This window comes from Ascaphus truei, unplaced genomic scaffold (genome assembly GCF_040206685.1).
Source record: "Ascaphus truei isolate aAscTru1 unplaced genomic scaffold, aAscTru1.hap1 HAP1_SCAFFOLD_437, whole genome shotgun sequence".
Taxonomy (NCBI): Eukaryota; Metazoa; Chordata; class Amphibia; order Anura; family Ascaphidae; genus Ascaphus; species Ascaphus truei.
In genome coordinates, this window is record NW_027456768.1 from 100,104 (window position 1) to 113,160 (window position 13,057).

Here is a 13,057-nt window from a genome sequence, read left to right on the forward strand (position 1 = left end):
ACGTGAAGGACTGAGTGAGCATGTGCAACCACACGCAGACGGAGCATCTCGGCAAGTAGGTTAGAGGGTGGAATCCAAACTACACTATAGGGAAGCTGTGTCTGCAGCCTGAGCGACCCTAGAGGATTTGTGCAGGAGAGTGATCGAGGGGAGAGCTAAAGGAGAGACCTAAAGGAGAGACTCCTCAAATGCTAAATGCTTAAAAAAACTTCCCAAACGTTAGTGCAACCATTGGATGTTAGTTAATACACCAATTAACTTTTGGAAACAAATAGCACTATTGTTTCTTTTTTGTTCTCCTCCCTATTTTATTTTCATCTCTACCATTTTTGTTACACGTGAGTTTGTCTGTATGTCACTTCTATTGAATCTAGCAGGAAGCTATGAACTTTTTTTAAACATAGTTCTACCTGAACTCCTGTTTAATGGGATTCCCAAAGATTTGAGGGACTTGTAATTCTCCACCATTGCGTCCTTGTAAAGCCCCTTGTGTCCTTCTATATAGTCCCACTCCTCCATAGAGAAATAGACAGCAACATCCTCACACCTTATAGGTACCTGAGAGAGAGAGAATCCCATTCAGCGTTCACGTAGAGCAATTTATTCTGTAATTACTTATAAAGAGACAGAAATACAACAACATGCAGAGAATCACAGAGAGAAGATAGAATAATACACACAGGTCCAGACAGAGCGTGGTCAGTAAAGGGTCATTATTCTGTCCCGTTAGTATTTTCTCCCTGTTATGTGACTGCTGTCTCTCCCCAGTGTTTATTGTTACTAATGTAACTACTTTCCCTCCCTGTCTGCCTGTTGCCTAGCAAATGCTGCACTGGCTCTGATTTGGTATGTTCCAAGACCCCTGGCTGTTGGTTTCTCCTTGTCATATTTCCTGCTTGAACAGGCAAGCATACTGTCTCTTGCAGCCAGCAGCCACCTTGAGAAGTCACCTCACCTATCTCCTCTGGTAAAGTTAATATAATTGACCCCTCCCTTATATTTGTTACCTGTCCAGTCTTCACTCCTTTTTGTTACTGTTGTTCTACAATAGAGATTACAGAAGAAAATAAGGACTCTGTGTGCATCAAAAGGAAGTGAGTTAAGCTGCCTGTCTCTACTCACTTGCCACAGTGAACTTGGGACAGAACAGTCATGAATCTGGTATAATGTAACATGCACCAGCAGTGCTCACCTCTCCAGTTAGCAGGTGGATGCTGCTGTGGGGGGAATTGTTCCTCACAGTTACGTATTCCTACAGAATGAAAGAGTTGTGTATGAGATGAGACATGAGGAGAGGGGATATGAGATGAGAGGAAATTAATTACTTTAAAAACCCATATAAAATTTGGCACATTTTGCCTTTTTTTTAAATGTTGTATTATGCAAGTTTTTTTGACGTATTTGTATTCACATTTATATTGTATATCGATACCGATTTAATAAACTTTTTTCTCAAGTGGATTTGGATTAAATCAGGCAGGGTGGGCCACACTAATATCATAGATGAAAAGGGGGGCTCGCGCGTAAAAAGTTTGCTCACCTGTCACGGGAGACCAGGATTATCAAAACCTTTTATACCGGGATCATTGATTGAGCAAAGCAAGGAGGTAAAATAAATTGTCATGTATTTCAGGAAAAGAAATAAACACAATGTAACACAATTTACAGGGTTAACACACTTACTGGTAACGGGGCTAAAGAATAAAATAGTCCTTTAAACAAAATTCACAAAAATGACCTCTGTAGGAGCCCTTTCCAATGGCCGGGAGGTACTCACATACTCCTGGAACTGATTTCGGCATGCAATGCCAGCGGCGACCGCTACGTTCTCAAAAAGCGGGACTTAGAAACTTTTCTCACTCAAAATCTTTGAAGCCGGCTCGCGTCTATTGAGCACAGAGCACCTTTGAATTTGCCGCTGTTGGTTTGGCGCTTGGAATCTGCCCCTCTGATTGGCTGGAAGGCTCCTTATGGGTTTCAGTGTCCCATTCACAAACCTCTACAGCCTATCAGAGCGTGGGAAGTTCCCTGCCAGCTAATCACCGATTTGCCGGTATTGTAAAGCTGGGTGGGCAACTTTTTTTAGTCTGCAAAGGGGCATGCGCCAACCACTTTTACATTTTAAAATTGTTTACAATATATTATTTAGCCACATCTCACATTTTACCCACCATCAGAGCCATCACCCCCATACAAAATTTGCACAATTTAGTGGTTATTATAGGTCATCTGTGCTGGCTAGGATATTTGGTGTTTTGTTGTGATTCTGAGGGACCACGATTCAGGTAATTACCTTAACAGGCTCTGTTTATTCATTTATATCTATATACAGCTCAACCCCGTTATAACGCGGTTTTAGCATGGACCCCGAATAAAAAAATAAATAAAAAAAATTTACATTTTTGTTTCACACTGCCTCACTGCACACACTCTCACTGCACACACTCTCACTGCACACACTCTCACTGCACACACTCTCACTGCACTGCACACTGCACACACTCGCAGCACTCACTGAACACTGCTCGCTGCGCGCACAATCTCGCTGCACGCACTTTCTGCACACACGAACTGCACTGCACACTACTCACAGCACACAGCACTCACAGCACACTCTCACAGCACACTCTCACAGCACACTCTCACAGCACAGCACACCTCCCACTCCCTACCTTTGGTGTCGGCTGCTGAGATCGGAGCAGAGCTGGCATCAGGAGGAGGGGTGTCGGGAGGAGGGGGGGTGGTGTGGATGCCGGTAGGGGGGGTGAGTGAGGAGCAGGCTGGGACTCGGAGGGCCGCATGGGCTAGGCCCAAAACTGTTTATGCCGTGGAGGGCGTGCACGGAGGGCCGGTAGGTGTGGGGGCCTCGGGGGGTGGGGGAGGAAGTGGATGCCGGTGGTGGGTGTGGGAGGTAAGGAGCAGGTTGCGGCTGGACTCGGAGGGCCGCTGCTGGGGGACGTGTAGGGCTTCTGGCCACCTTTTCCTTCCCTCCCTCCTTCCTCCCGATCGGGCGCGTTGCGGCCATTTTTTTTTAAATTAGCGCGACCCCGGTTCTAGCGCGGTCGGATCAGGTGGCCCCCGAGGACCGCGCTATAACGGGGTTGAGCTGTATCTATATGTATCTATATTTCTGTCTCAGGGTTACTGAGGCTTAATAAATTAAGACGGGCAGATAATGATTCCTTATTTCATACAAAATGGAGTCTTTGAACTTTTGATGTTTTATTGTAGGAACATGAACAGAAATGAAGCAATGGAGTATCTCAGTTCTGGATTTCCACAGACGGCTCAAATCAGAAGGCTTGACAAAGCACCTAAGCCGTACGAAACATGTTAGAGAACTTGCAAGCACCACGTTTTTGGATTTTAATCAATAAACATTGTTCTTGGTCACCACGGCCAGCGTTACCTTTTTTTGTCTGTGCACCGTCTTTTTCCTGTTTGAATCCTTCCCCCTCCTTTCTAAAGCAGATTAACACTCCTATAAGACTATTCGTTAAGTCTGGTCCAGTAAGGAGAACATAGTTTAAGGAGACTCCTTGGAATTGAACACTTGAATCAAATACCACCCGGATTTGACCAAGTTTATGAGGGTGGTAAACACCAAATAATGGTGGTACCAGCATTCTTCGCCTTCCTTCAGTGGAGGAGTGGGTTCTGCTAACCACTGTCGAATATCTTATGCCTGAAGTCCATAAAGTGACGCTTGTCTCTGGCTTCCTTTCCAAGTTGTAACGCAGCAAAGCAAGTCTAGAGAGAGGGCCTGTTCTCTGTTGTTCGGGAGAAATCCTCTGTGTGAACGATATGTAAGCAGGTCACCAAACTGTTTGATTCGTCTGTAAAGAGGTCTTAATCCATCATCCTCAGTAAATCTGTCTTCCATCGATGGAGCTGGTTTATCATTGTCTTTTGTTGTCTGCAATGCTGTACATCCTAGACCATTTCCACACTTCTCTCATGTAAAGATATCTCTGTAAGTTTCAGTGATATGCCTTTGTTTTTCCTTTTTGCCAAGCCCTACTTTTAAGTCGAAGTGGTTAGGACTTGGTTTGAAAAGAGATGCACGTCCATTATCCGATGTTTGTTTATAGGGCATCAACGATGTCAGGTCTGTGCACTTTGGCAATGCATACGTCACACACAATCACCCATCCCAGGTCAAGACTTTGGGAATTCGGGGTGTTATGGGATCCATTGCGTGTTTGCAGACTTTGTATAAACTCAAGATATACCTGACAAGCAGTAGTAAGACCTGGGTCTCTTGGTCTAACAGTGGGACACGATCAGCTATTCTTTTGAGGTGAGGGTGATGACGTGCCATGTCTGGTGTGGGAATTTAGCTATTTTCTGGCATCTGACTACACTCGTATAGAGTAGGAAGTGGTATTTTTGTTCTACCATCTATGGAACACGTGATGTAGCCATTTGCTCTACTACCTGTTGTCTCCATCAGTCCTGCGCATGTTCTGAGTGTGTAGGGGAAAGCATTGTCTTATATATTGTACAAGTCAAAGAACTCTGACTTAGCTAAAGATCAGTTGCTTTGATCATCAATGATAGTGTACACTATTATAGCCCTTTCAGGTTGTCACTCGGGGTGTACTACAAGACATATTTTAGAGCAGGATCTCGCATCACGCCCTTGTCCACAAACCTTGGTGCACTTGGATGTGACTGATGGTGGTGTTATTTTCTCTTCTCCCTCTCCACCATACTTTGAAACAGGGTTGGGGGCCTTGAGTCAGTTAGGTTTAATTGTTTCTGGATATAAAGCTGCTACATGTCACTGTCACACTCTGTATATTTGATAGCGTCTTTACAGTCTCTGAAGAGGTGACTTGTGGAAGCGCAGCATTTGAAGCAAACTCCAAGTTCCTTGAATAGGCTCCTGGGTTCTTCTATGGTAGTGATGTACTGGGAACCCAGAAATTACCCAGGGGGCTGTGACCCGGTGTCTGGAAATTTCCGTTCTGCTCTGCTCCCTCAGTCCTCCTCTTGGAGAACGGCAGGAGAAGACCAGCAGAAGAGACTAACCTGTAGCCAGCGGTGGAGGGTGATGAGGACCGCTGCGAAGGATAAGGAGCTGGCTGTCCAATATTAATGCTCCTGCTCCGGTAACGTTCCCCGGCTCCCACCGGCACTGGCTGTGATAGGATGTGTTCCGCTGCTCCCACTAGTTCAAAATTGATGTTCTCTGCTGCCACCGCCACCAGGATGTCTGCCGTTGCTCCCACAATGTTACCGTGGTTCTCCTCACCCTCTGCTGCCGGCTGCAGGTAATTCAAAGCTGTCTGGCCCGGGTACTTGGTACCTGGTCTTGCAAATTTTCTATTTTTCCACCGGGTACCCGGCAATTTTCAGGAAAAACTACTCTGTTGGCGTCACGTGTGTCATATGGACTGAGATAGGTGCTCTAGTATTTTTGTATCTTGTGACTGGTCTTTCGTTTCTTTAAATAGCTTGTACTAGATACGGTTGGTGTACCTAGGGCTGAAGATGTGGGCTGTTGTAGTTGGGTATGTTGCTCTGTCCATCATATTGGTTCACAACATTGAATCGTAAGGTGGAGAAGGGTTTATTGGATGCCTTTGGTGTGTGTGTTGGGTATATGTTATGTGGAATAGTCCTTGCTGAGGGGAACCATGCAGTCGTCTCTTATGTGCAGTGGATGTAATGTGAGTGTGTGTAAGTATGAGAAAGGGTGTTCTCTGTGTTAACCTGATTGCGAGCTTGGTGTAGTGCATGTGTGGTTCACTCTGGTAGATGTAGCTTATGCTTGAAGATGCTGTTCCTCTAATTCATGTTGAGTCTCCATAGCTTTGGCATCTGTAATACCCTTCTCATCGGGTAGAGATGGTGGACTGGCGTTCATACTGGCATGACTTATTAAATAGTCTCTGGTGTGCTGGATCTTCTGAAGCTATTGGATTTCTCCAGTGCTCCCCGCCATCATGTCTTCTGGCTTCAAAGATCTCACCTTGGGCTTCAGCAGCAACTGCTTCCTTTTCTACATGTAAACCTCTAAGTTTGCTTCCAAATTGTTGTTCCAACGTGCAGAGGCAGCGGTGGATGCAGCCGTGACCCTTTGCTCCTCCGCTTCAATATGGGCTCTCTTAAATTTCATGGCTCTGTTCGACAGTAATTGGCCCTTGCCCGTGTTGTCTTGTTTAAATGAATGTCTGGATGCGCCAGAGCTCTGTGAGCTCCTTTTTCTGACTTTTAGCTTCCGTGATTGCACTCTACATGCGGCCATAGCATTCCAGATCGATTGTTTTTTGTAGGTCTCGCCTCTTGCAGGCTTTCCACAATTATAGGGTTCTTGTCAAGTAGGTGATATATGTTTGTGACAGTATTTGGTAACGTGGCTGGTCGGTCCTTCATTTCATCTCCGACAAAAGCCAATCAATGGAACTATCTGCTCACTAGCAAAATCCTCTATTGTGTCCAAACTCATGGTTGATCAACTTTATCTGTTCTCTCCTTTTACCTAGTCATGTCCCTTTATTATTTTGTGCTCTCCCTATGCACAAAGTTGTCTTGTCTGTCCCAAGCTCTGTCATTGAATAACTGCATCTGTCTCTGGACATCGGTTCTCAAAGTAACACACATACGCGCTATGACACTATGACATTATACAGATGCAGCGGCCGTTATTCGAACAAATTACGGAGCCGTTTTCGTGTGCGCTGCTGTACTCCACGCGGCATTAACGTGGCCATTCGCCCCCCAGGCACACACGCTTATCGTTGTTGCTTTGTTTGTGCATGGATTCTGTTTCTTTTTGTGCAATGAAATGTAATGTGTACAGTACTGTGCTACTGTGTCAATCTCAGTGTTTAACACTAAAATGCAATTTTCTGCACTCGCGTCCTAAGACGGGAAGGGGCGGTACACTTGGAAGAAATCCCGTGCCATGACATGGGTATTCCGAGGTATACAACGCCTGATGTGTTCGAATAACGGCCGCTGCATCTGTACAGCAGTTCTCACCTCTCCAGACAGCAGGTAGATGATCTCCTGGGTGTGATTCAAGATCCTCTCAGTCATCTTCTCATTGTTAATTGTGTTCATCATCAGAGAGTCAGTGAGATGCTCCAAGAATGGTCTCTGGGACAAAAGATAACATGGGAGATGTCAGAAGTAGAGATATAGGGAATAAGGGCATTTTCTGTCTGTGTCACTGTGCATTTTGAAGTACATAGAAGAAAGACTATGGGGCATATCTATCTGTGTCTCTTTGCAGTGGGAGGGACAGATATGAGGGAGTCATCAGCTCCTTGTACTTTTTCATCATCAGTGAGTTACTTAGGAACTCCAAGAATGAGCTCTGGTTCTTGTGGGAGTGTTTCTCCACTTGGTGACCTCTGCAGTTAGGAATAGTGACTGTACTTGTCCTATCACATCAATAATAGGAGAGAGACCAACCTGAAATACTATGAGGAAAGTTACCACATTTCAGGAAGCCTCAAACAGAACAGTATCCTGCACTAAAATATAATCTGTGCTACTTTATTTAGAAGATAATACTGTTGTGATTTAAAGTTATTGCGGATATGTTTGTGCTTTTCAACAAACATGGGGTTTCAGTGGGAGGTACAGATGTAATCTCAAAGAAACACAGATGCACTGCAGGGTCCTTATATACAGAAGGAGATACGAGGGGTGCCCTTATGACCTTCTGTAGAAGCCCTCACCTCTCCAGTCAGCAGGTAGATGATGTCTAGGGTGTGATTCAAGATTTCCTCAGCTATCTGCTTCTTGTCCATCATAATCGAGTTAGTCAGATGCTCCATGGTGGGCTCTGGAACCAAACAGAATGGGTAAGATCTACAGATCTCAAGCAATAAGGGCTTTTTCTGGCTGTGTCACTGTGAGGTACAGAAGAGAAAGACTATGGGTCCTCTCTATCTGTGACACTTTACAATGGGAGAGACAGATGTGAGGAAGTGATCTGCTTCTTGTCATTGTTCATCACCAATGAGTTATTCAGATACTCTAACAATGATTCTGGTTCCTGTGGAAGCGTTTCAGCACATGGTGGTGACCTCTGCAGTTAGGGATATGACTTTACTTGTCCATCACAGTCATATCAAGAAGTGAGAGGTAGGCAGAGACAGAGACTAACTTGGGAGACTATGGAGAAAGCTAGAAACCTCAAACAGGTTAGGATCATGCACTAGCACAGGGAAGTGCAAACATTTCTCCCTGCACCCCCTGCCTGCCTCCCCTCCCCCCTCTCCATTCAGCTCCTGGGTCAAATGACACTACAGGTCATTTGATGCCTGGTTGCCGTAGCGATGTGTTGCTGGAATGCAAGATAAGTTAAGTTACAGCGGCCTCACGCGATCCCTGGCATTTAATTTAAATGCCTTCGGGGAAGCGCGAGGCCTTTCTAACTGCCACCCCCACCCCAGAAATGTTTGTGCACCCCTACACCAACATGTAAAACAGTTGTGTGAAAAAGAAAGTACACCCTCTTTGAATTCTATGGTTTTACATATCAGGACATAATAACAATCGACTGTTCCTTAGAAGGTCTTAAAATTAGGTAAATACAACCTCAGATGAACAACAACACATGACATATTATACTGTGTCATGATTTATTTAACCAAAATAAAGCCAAAATGGAGAAGCCATGTGTGAAAAACTAAGTACACCTTTACTGCTTCCATAGGAATTAAGATGCTAAGTAGCAGACAGGTTCTGCTAATCAAATGTCCTTGATTAATTGATCATCAGCAAGTGTGACCACCTGTATAAAAGCCGACGTTTTGGCAGTTTGCTAGTCTGGAACATTCAGGTGTGTGTTAACACAATGCCAAGGAGGAAAGACAGCAGCAATGATCTTAGAGAAGCAATTGTTGCTGCCCATCAATCTGGGAAGGGTTATAAGGCCATTTCCAAACAATTTAAAGTCCATCATTCTACAGTGAGAAAGATTATTCAAAAGTTGGAAACATTCAAGACAGTTGCCAAGTGGAGATGTTTGGCCATAATGCACAGCGCCACGTTTGGCGAAAACTAAACACAGCATATCAGCACAAACACCTCATACCAACTGTCAAGCACGGTGGTGGAGGGGTGATGATTTGGCCTTGTTTTGCAGCCACAGGAACTGGAAACCTTGCAGTCATTGAGTCGACCATGAACTTCTCTGTATACCAAAGTATTCTAGAGTCAAATGTGAGGCCATCTGTCCGACAGCTAAAGCTTGGCCGAAATTGGGTCATGCAACAAAACATTGATCCCAAGCACACCAGCAAATCTACAACAGAATGGCTGAAAAAGAAAAGAATCAAGGTGTTGCAATGGCCCAGTCAAAGTCCAGACCTTAACCCGATTGAAATGCTGTGGCTGGACCTTAAGAGAGCTGTGCATAAACAAATGCCCACAAACCTCAATGAACTGAAGCAACGTTGTAAAGAAGAGTGGGCCAAAATTACTCCACAACGATGTGAGAGATCTTGCAACGATGTGGCTTCTCCCTTTTGGCTTTACTTTTGTTAAATAAATCATGACACGGTGAAATATGTCATGTGTTGTTGTTCATCTGAGGTTGTATTTACCTAATTTTAAGACCTGCTAAGGAACAGACGATTGTTAATATGTCCTGTAAAACCATAGAATTCAAAGAGGGTGTACTTTCTTTTTCACACAACTGTATTACATGTTGGTGCAGGGGTGCACAATAATTTCTTGGGGGACGGGGAGTGGCAGTTACAGAGGCCTCCCGCTACACCCAACTGTAACTGCTACATTATATAAGAATGAGTGATGGGAGAGGTGTGATAAAAAACCAGTAGAGCCGACCGAGCGTTTCTGCGAGTGTGTGCGTCAGAGCCGAGTGCGTCTAGAGTGAGGGGGTGTGTGTGTGCGTCAGAGCTGAGCGCGTCTAGAGAGGGGGGTGTGTGATGGGGAGAGGGGGTTGAAGAAATGGTGGGTGCGGGGAAAGGTGTGGCTAGGAGTGAGGGGGAGTGTGTGGGGGTGCAGTCTGCATGAGGGGGGCAGTCTGTGTGAGGGGGAGGGAAGTCTGTGTGACGGGGGGGGGGGGGAGTCTGTGTGAGGGGGGGAAGTCTTTGTGAGGGGGGCCAGTCTGCGTGAGGGCCAACATCCATTGCAATCAGATATCACAACTCTGTATATAATATTCTGTTTCTGTATTTCTTATAAACCGTTAAATCCTTGTAACATGCCCCCTGTGTATGGGGAAAGGGGTGGTTAGGAGAGATGGGGAGTGTGTGAGGGGGGCAGTCTGCGCGAGGGGGGGAAATCCGTGTGAGGGGGGGGCAGTCTGCGTGAGGGGGGGCAGTCTGTGTGAGGGGGGGGGCAGTCTGTGTGAGGGGGGGGCAGTCTGTGTGAGGGGGGGGCAGTCTGTGTGAGGGGGGGGCTGTCTGTGTGGGGGGGGGGCAGTCTGTGTGAGGGGGGGGCAGTCTGTATGAGGGGGGCAGTCTGCGTTAGGGGGGGCAGTCTGTGTGAGGGGGGCAGTCTGTGTGAGGGCCAACATCCATTGCAATCAGATATCACAACTCTGTATATAATATTCTGTTTCTGTATTTCTTATAAACCTTTAAAACCTTGTAACATGTCCCCTGTGTATTGGTGCAATAACAGGTCTCATACCCCCTTCCATGTATGTTACACACACAGCTTCCCCCCTTCTCTGCCCCTCACCCAGTGAGAATATTTAGCAGCAGCCATTCCCATGTGAGGTGGGTGCATGAAGCCCCCATGTAATAGTCAGGTCTCTGCACACAGTGTAACAGGAGATTAATGTAATCAGAGCCTCTGTGTAACTATATTACATACACATAAGAAACACATCACCTCCTACCTGGGGGCAGCTGCAGCATGTGGGGGAGGGGAGGGGCTCTGTGCTCTGATTGGCTGAGCTCTGAGTGATGTCATGAGCTCTCAAGTAATCTGGGATTTCTAGTCCTGCTACCTTCAGAATTACAACAAAGGATCAGAAGCTGGACTACAACTCCCAGAAGCCCCTGCTGAGAAGGAAATCAAAAGCCAGATAGCAGCCAATTCGTGCAAAGGCTCAGGGTGTCAGCATTCATTGGCTGCTGTGTGCCATGTGATCAGAGCGCAGCCAATCAGAGCACAGAGCCCCTCCCCCACATGCTGCAGCTGCCCCCAGGTAGGAGGTGATGTGTTTCTTATGTGTATGTAATATAGTTACACAGAGGCTCTGATTACATTAATCTCCTGTTACACTGTGTGCAGAGACCTGACTATTACATGGGGGCTTCATGCACCCACCTCACATGGGAATGGCTGCTGCTAAATATTCTCACTGGGTGAGGGGCAGAGAAGGGGGGAAGCTGTGTGTGTAACATACATGGAAGGGGGTATGAGACCTGTTATTGCACCAATACACAGGGGACATGTTACAAGCTTTTAAAGGTTTATAAGAAATACAGAAACAGAATATTATATACAGAGTTGTGATATCTGATTGGAATGGATGTTGGCCCTCACACAGACTGCCCCCCTCACACAGACTGCCCCCCCCACACAGACAGCCCCCCCCCCCTCACACAGATTGCCCCCCCCCTCACACAGACTGCCCCCCCCCTCACACAGACTGCCCCCCCCTCACACGGATTTCCCCCCCTCGCGCAGACTGCCCCCCCTCACACACTCCCCCCTCTCTCCTAACCACCCCTTTCCCCGCACCCACACTTTCTTTACCCCCCTCTCCCCATCACATCCCTCCCCCCCCCTAGACGCGCTCAGCTCTGACGCACGCACTCGCAGACACGCCCGGTCGGCTCTACTGGTTTTTATCACACCTCTCCCATCTCTCATTATTCCTATTTAATGTAGCACTTACAGTTGTGTGAATTAGAAAATTCACCCTCTTTGAATTCTATGGTGTTACTGTGAGGTACAGAAGAGAAAGACTATGGGTCCTCTCTATCTGTGACACTTTACAGTGGGAGAGACAGATGTGAGGAAGTGATCTGCTTCTTGTCATTGTTCATCACCAACGAGTTATTCAGATACTCTAACAATGCTTCTGGTTCCTCTGGAAGTGTTTCAGCACGTGGTGGTGACCTCTGCAGTTAGGGACATGACTTTACTTGTCCTTACAGTCATATCAAGAAGTGAGAGGTAGGCAGAGACAGAGATCAACTTGGGAGACCATGGAGAAAGCTAGAAATCTCAAATAGGACGGGATCATGCACTAGCACAGGGGAGCGCAAACTTTTCTCCCTGCACCCCCTGCCTGCTACCCCCCCACCCCCCACTCTCCGTTCAGCTCCAGCGTCAAATGACGCCACAGGTTATTTGATGCCTGGTTGCCGTAGCGATGTGTCGCTGGAATGCAAGATAAGGGAAGTTACAGTGGCCTCACGCGATTCCCGGCTTTTAATTTAAATGACTTCGGGGAAGCGTGAGGCCATTGTAACTGCCACCCCCTTCCCTACCCCAGAAATGATTGTGCACCCCTGCACCAACATGTAATACAGTTGTGTGAAAAAGAAAGTACACCCTCTTTGAATTCTATGGTTTTACATATCAGGACATAATAACAATCGTCTGTTCCTTTGCAGGTCTAAAAATTAGGTTAATACAACGTCAGATGAACAACAACACATGACAAATTACACCGTGTCATGATTTATTTAACAAAAATAAAGCCAAAATGGAGAAGCCATGTGTGAAAAACTAAGTATACCTTATGGTTCAATAGCTTGTAGAACCATCTTTAGCAGCAATAATTTGAAGTAATCGTTAACTATGACATTATCAGTCTCTCACATCGTTGTGGAGGAATTTTGGCCCACTCTTCTTTGCTTCAGTTCATTGAGGTTTGTGGGCATTTGTTTATGCACAGCTCTCTTAAGGTCCAGCCACAGCATTTAAATCGGGTTAAGGTCTGGACTTTGACTGGGCCATTGCAACACCTTGATTCTTTTCTTTTTCAGCCATTCTGTTGTAGATTTGCTGGTGTGCTTGGGATCATTGTCCTGTTGCATGACCCAAGTTCGGCCAAGCTTTAGCTGTCGGACAGGTGGCCTCACATTTGACTCTAGAATACTTT

General features: G+C 46.1%; 2 protein-coding genes across 2 annotated transcripts in view; one reads left to right on the forward strand and one right to left on the reverse strand.

The window, feature by feature from the left end:
- LOC142484843 (uncharacterized) overlaps positions 1-10,933 on the reverse strand; it is a 31,620-nt gene extending 20,687 nt beyond the window's left edge. Inside the window, 5 exon segments of the mRNA XM_075584077.1 lie at positions 411-558; positions 1,193-1,252; positions 6,991-7,107; positions 7,695-7,801; positions 10,835-10,933. Of these exon segments, the coding sequence (XP_075440192.1) occupies positions 411-558; positions 1,193-1,252; positions 6,991-7,107; positions 7,695-7,801; positions 10,835-10,853 (451 nt within the window). The 5' untranslated portion in view covers positions 10,854-10,933.
- Positions 10,934-11,053: 120 nt separating this feature from the next.
- LOC142484846 (uncharacterized) overlaps positions 11,054-13,057 on the forward strand; it is a 33,881-nt gene continuing 31,877 nt past the window's right edge. The window contains 1 exon segment of the mRNA XM_075584080.1: positions 11,054-11,146. Coding sequence (XP_075440195.1) covers positions 11,128-11,146 — 19 coding nt within the window. The 5' untranslated portion in view covers positions 11,054-11,127.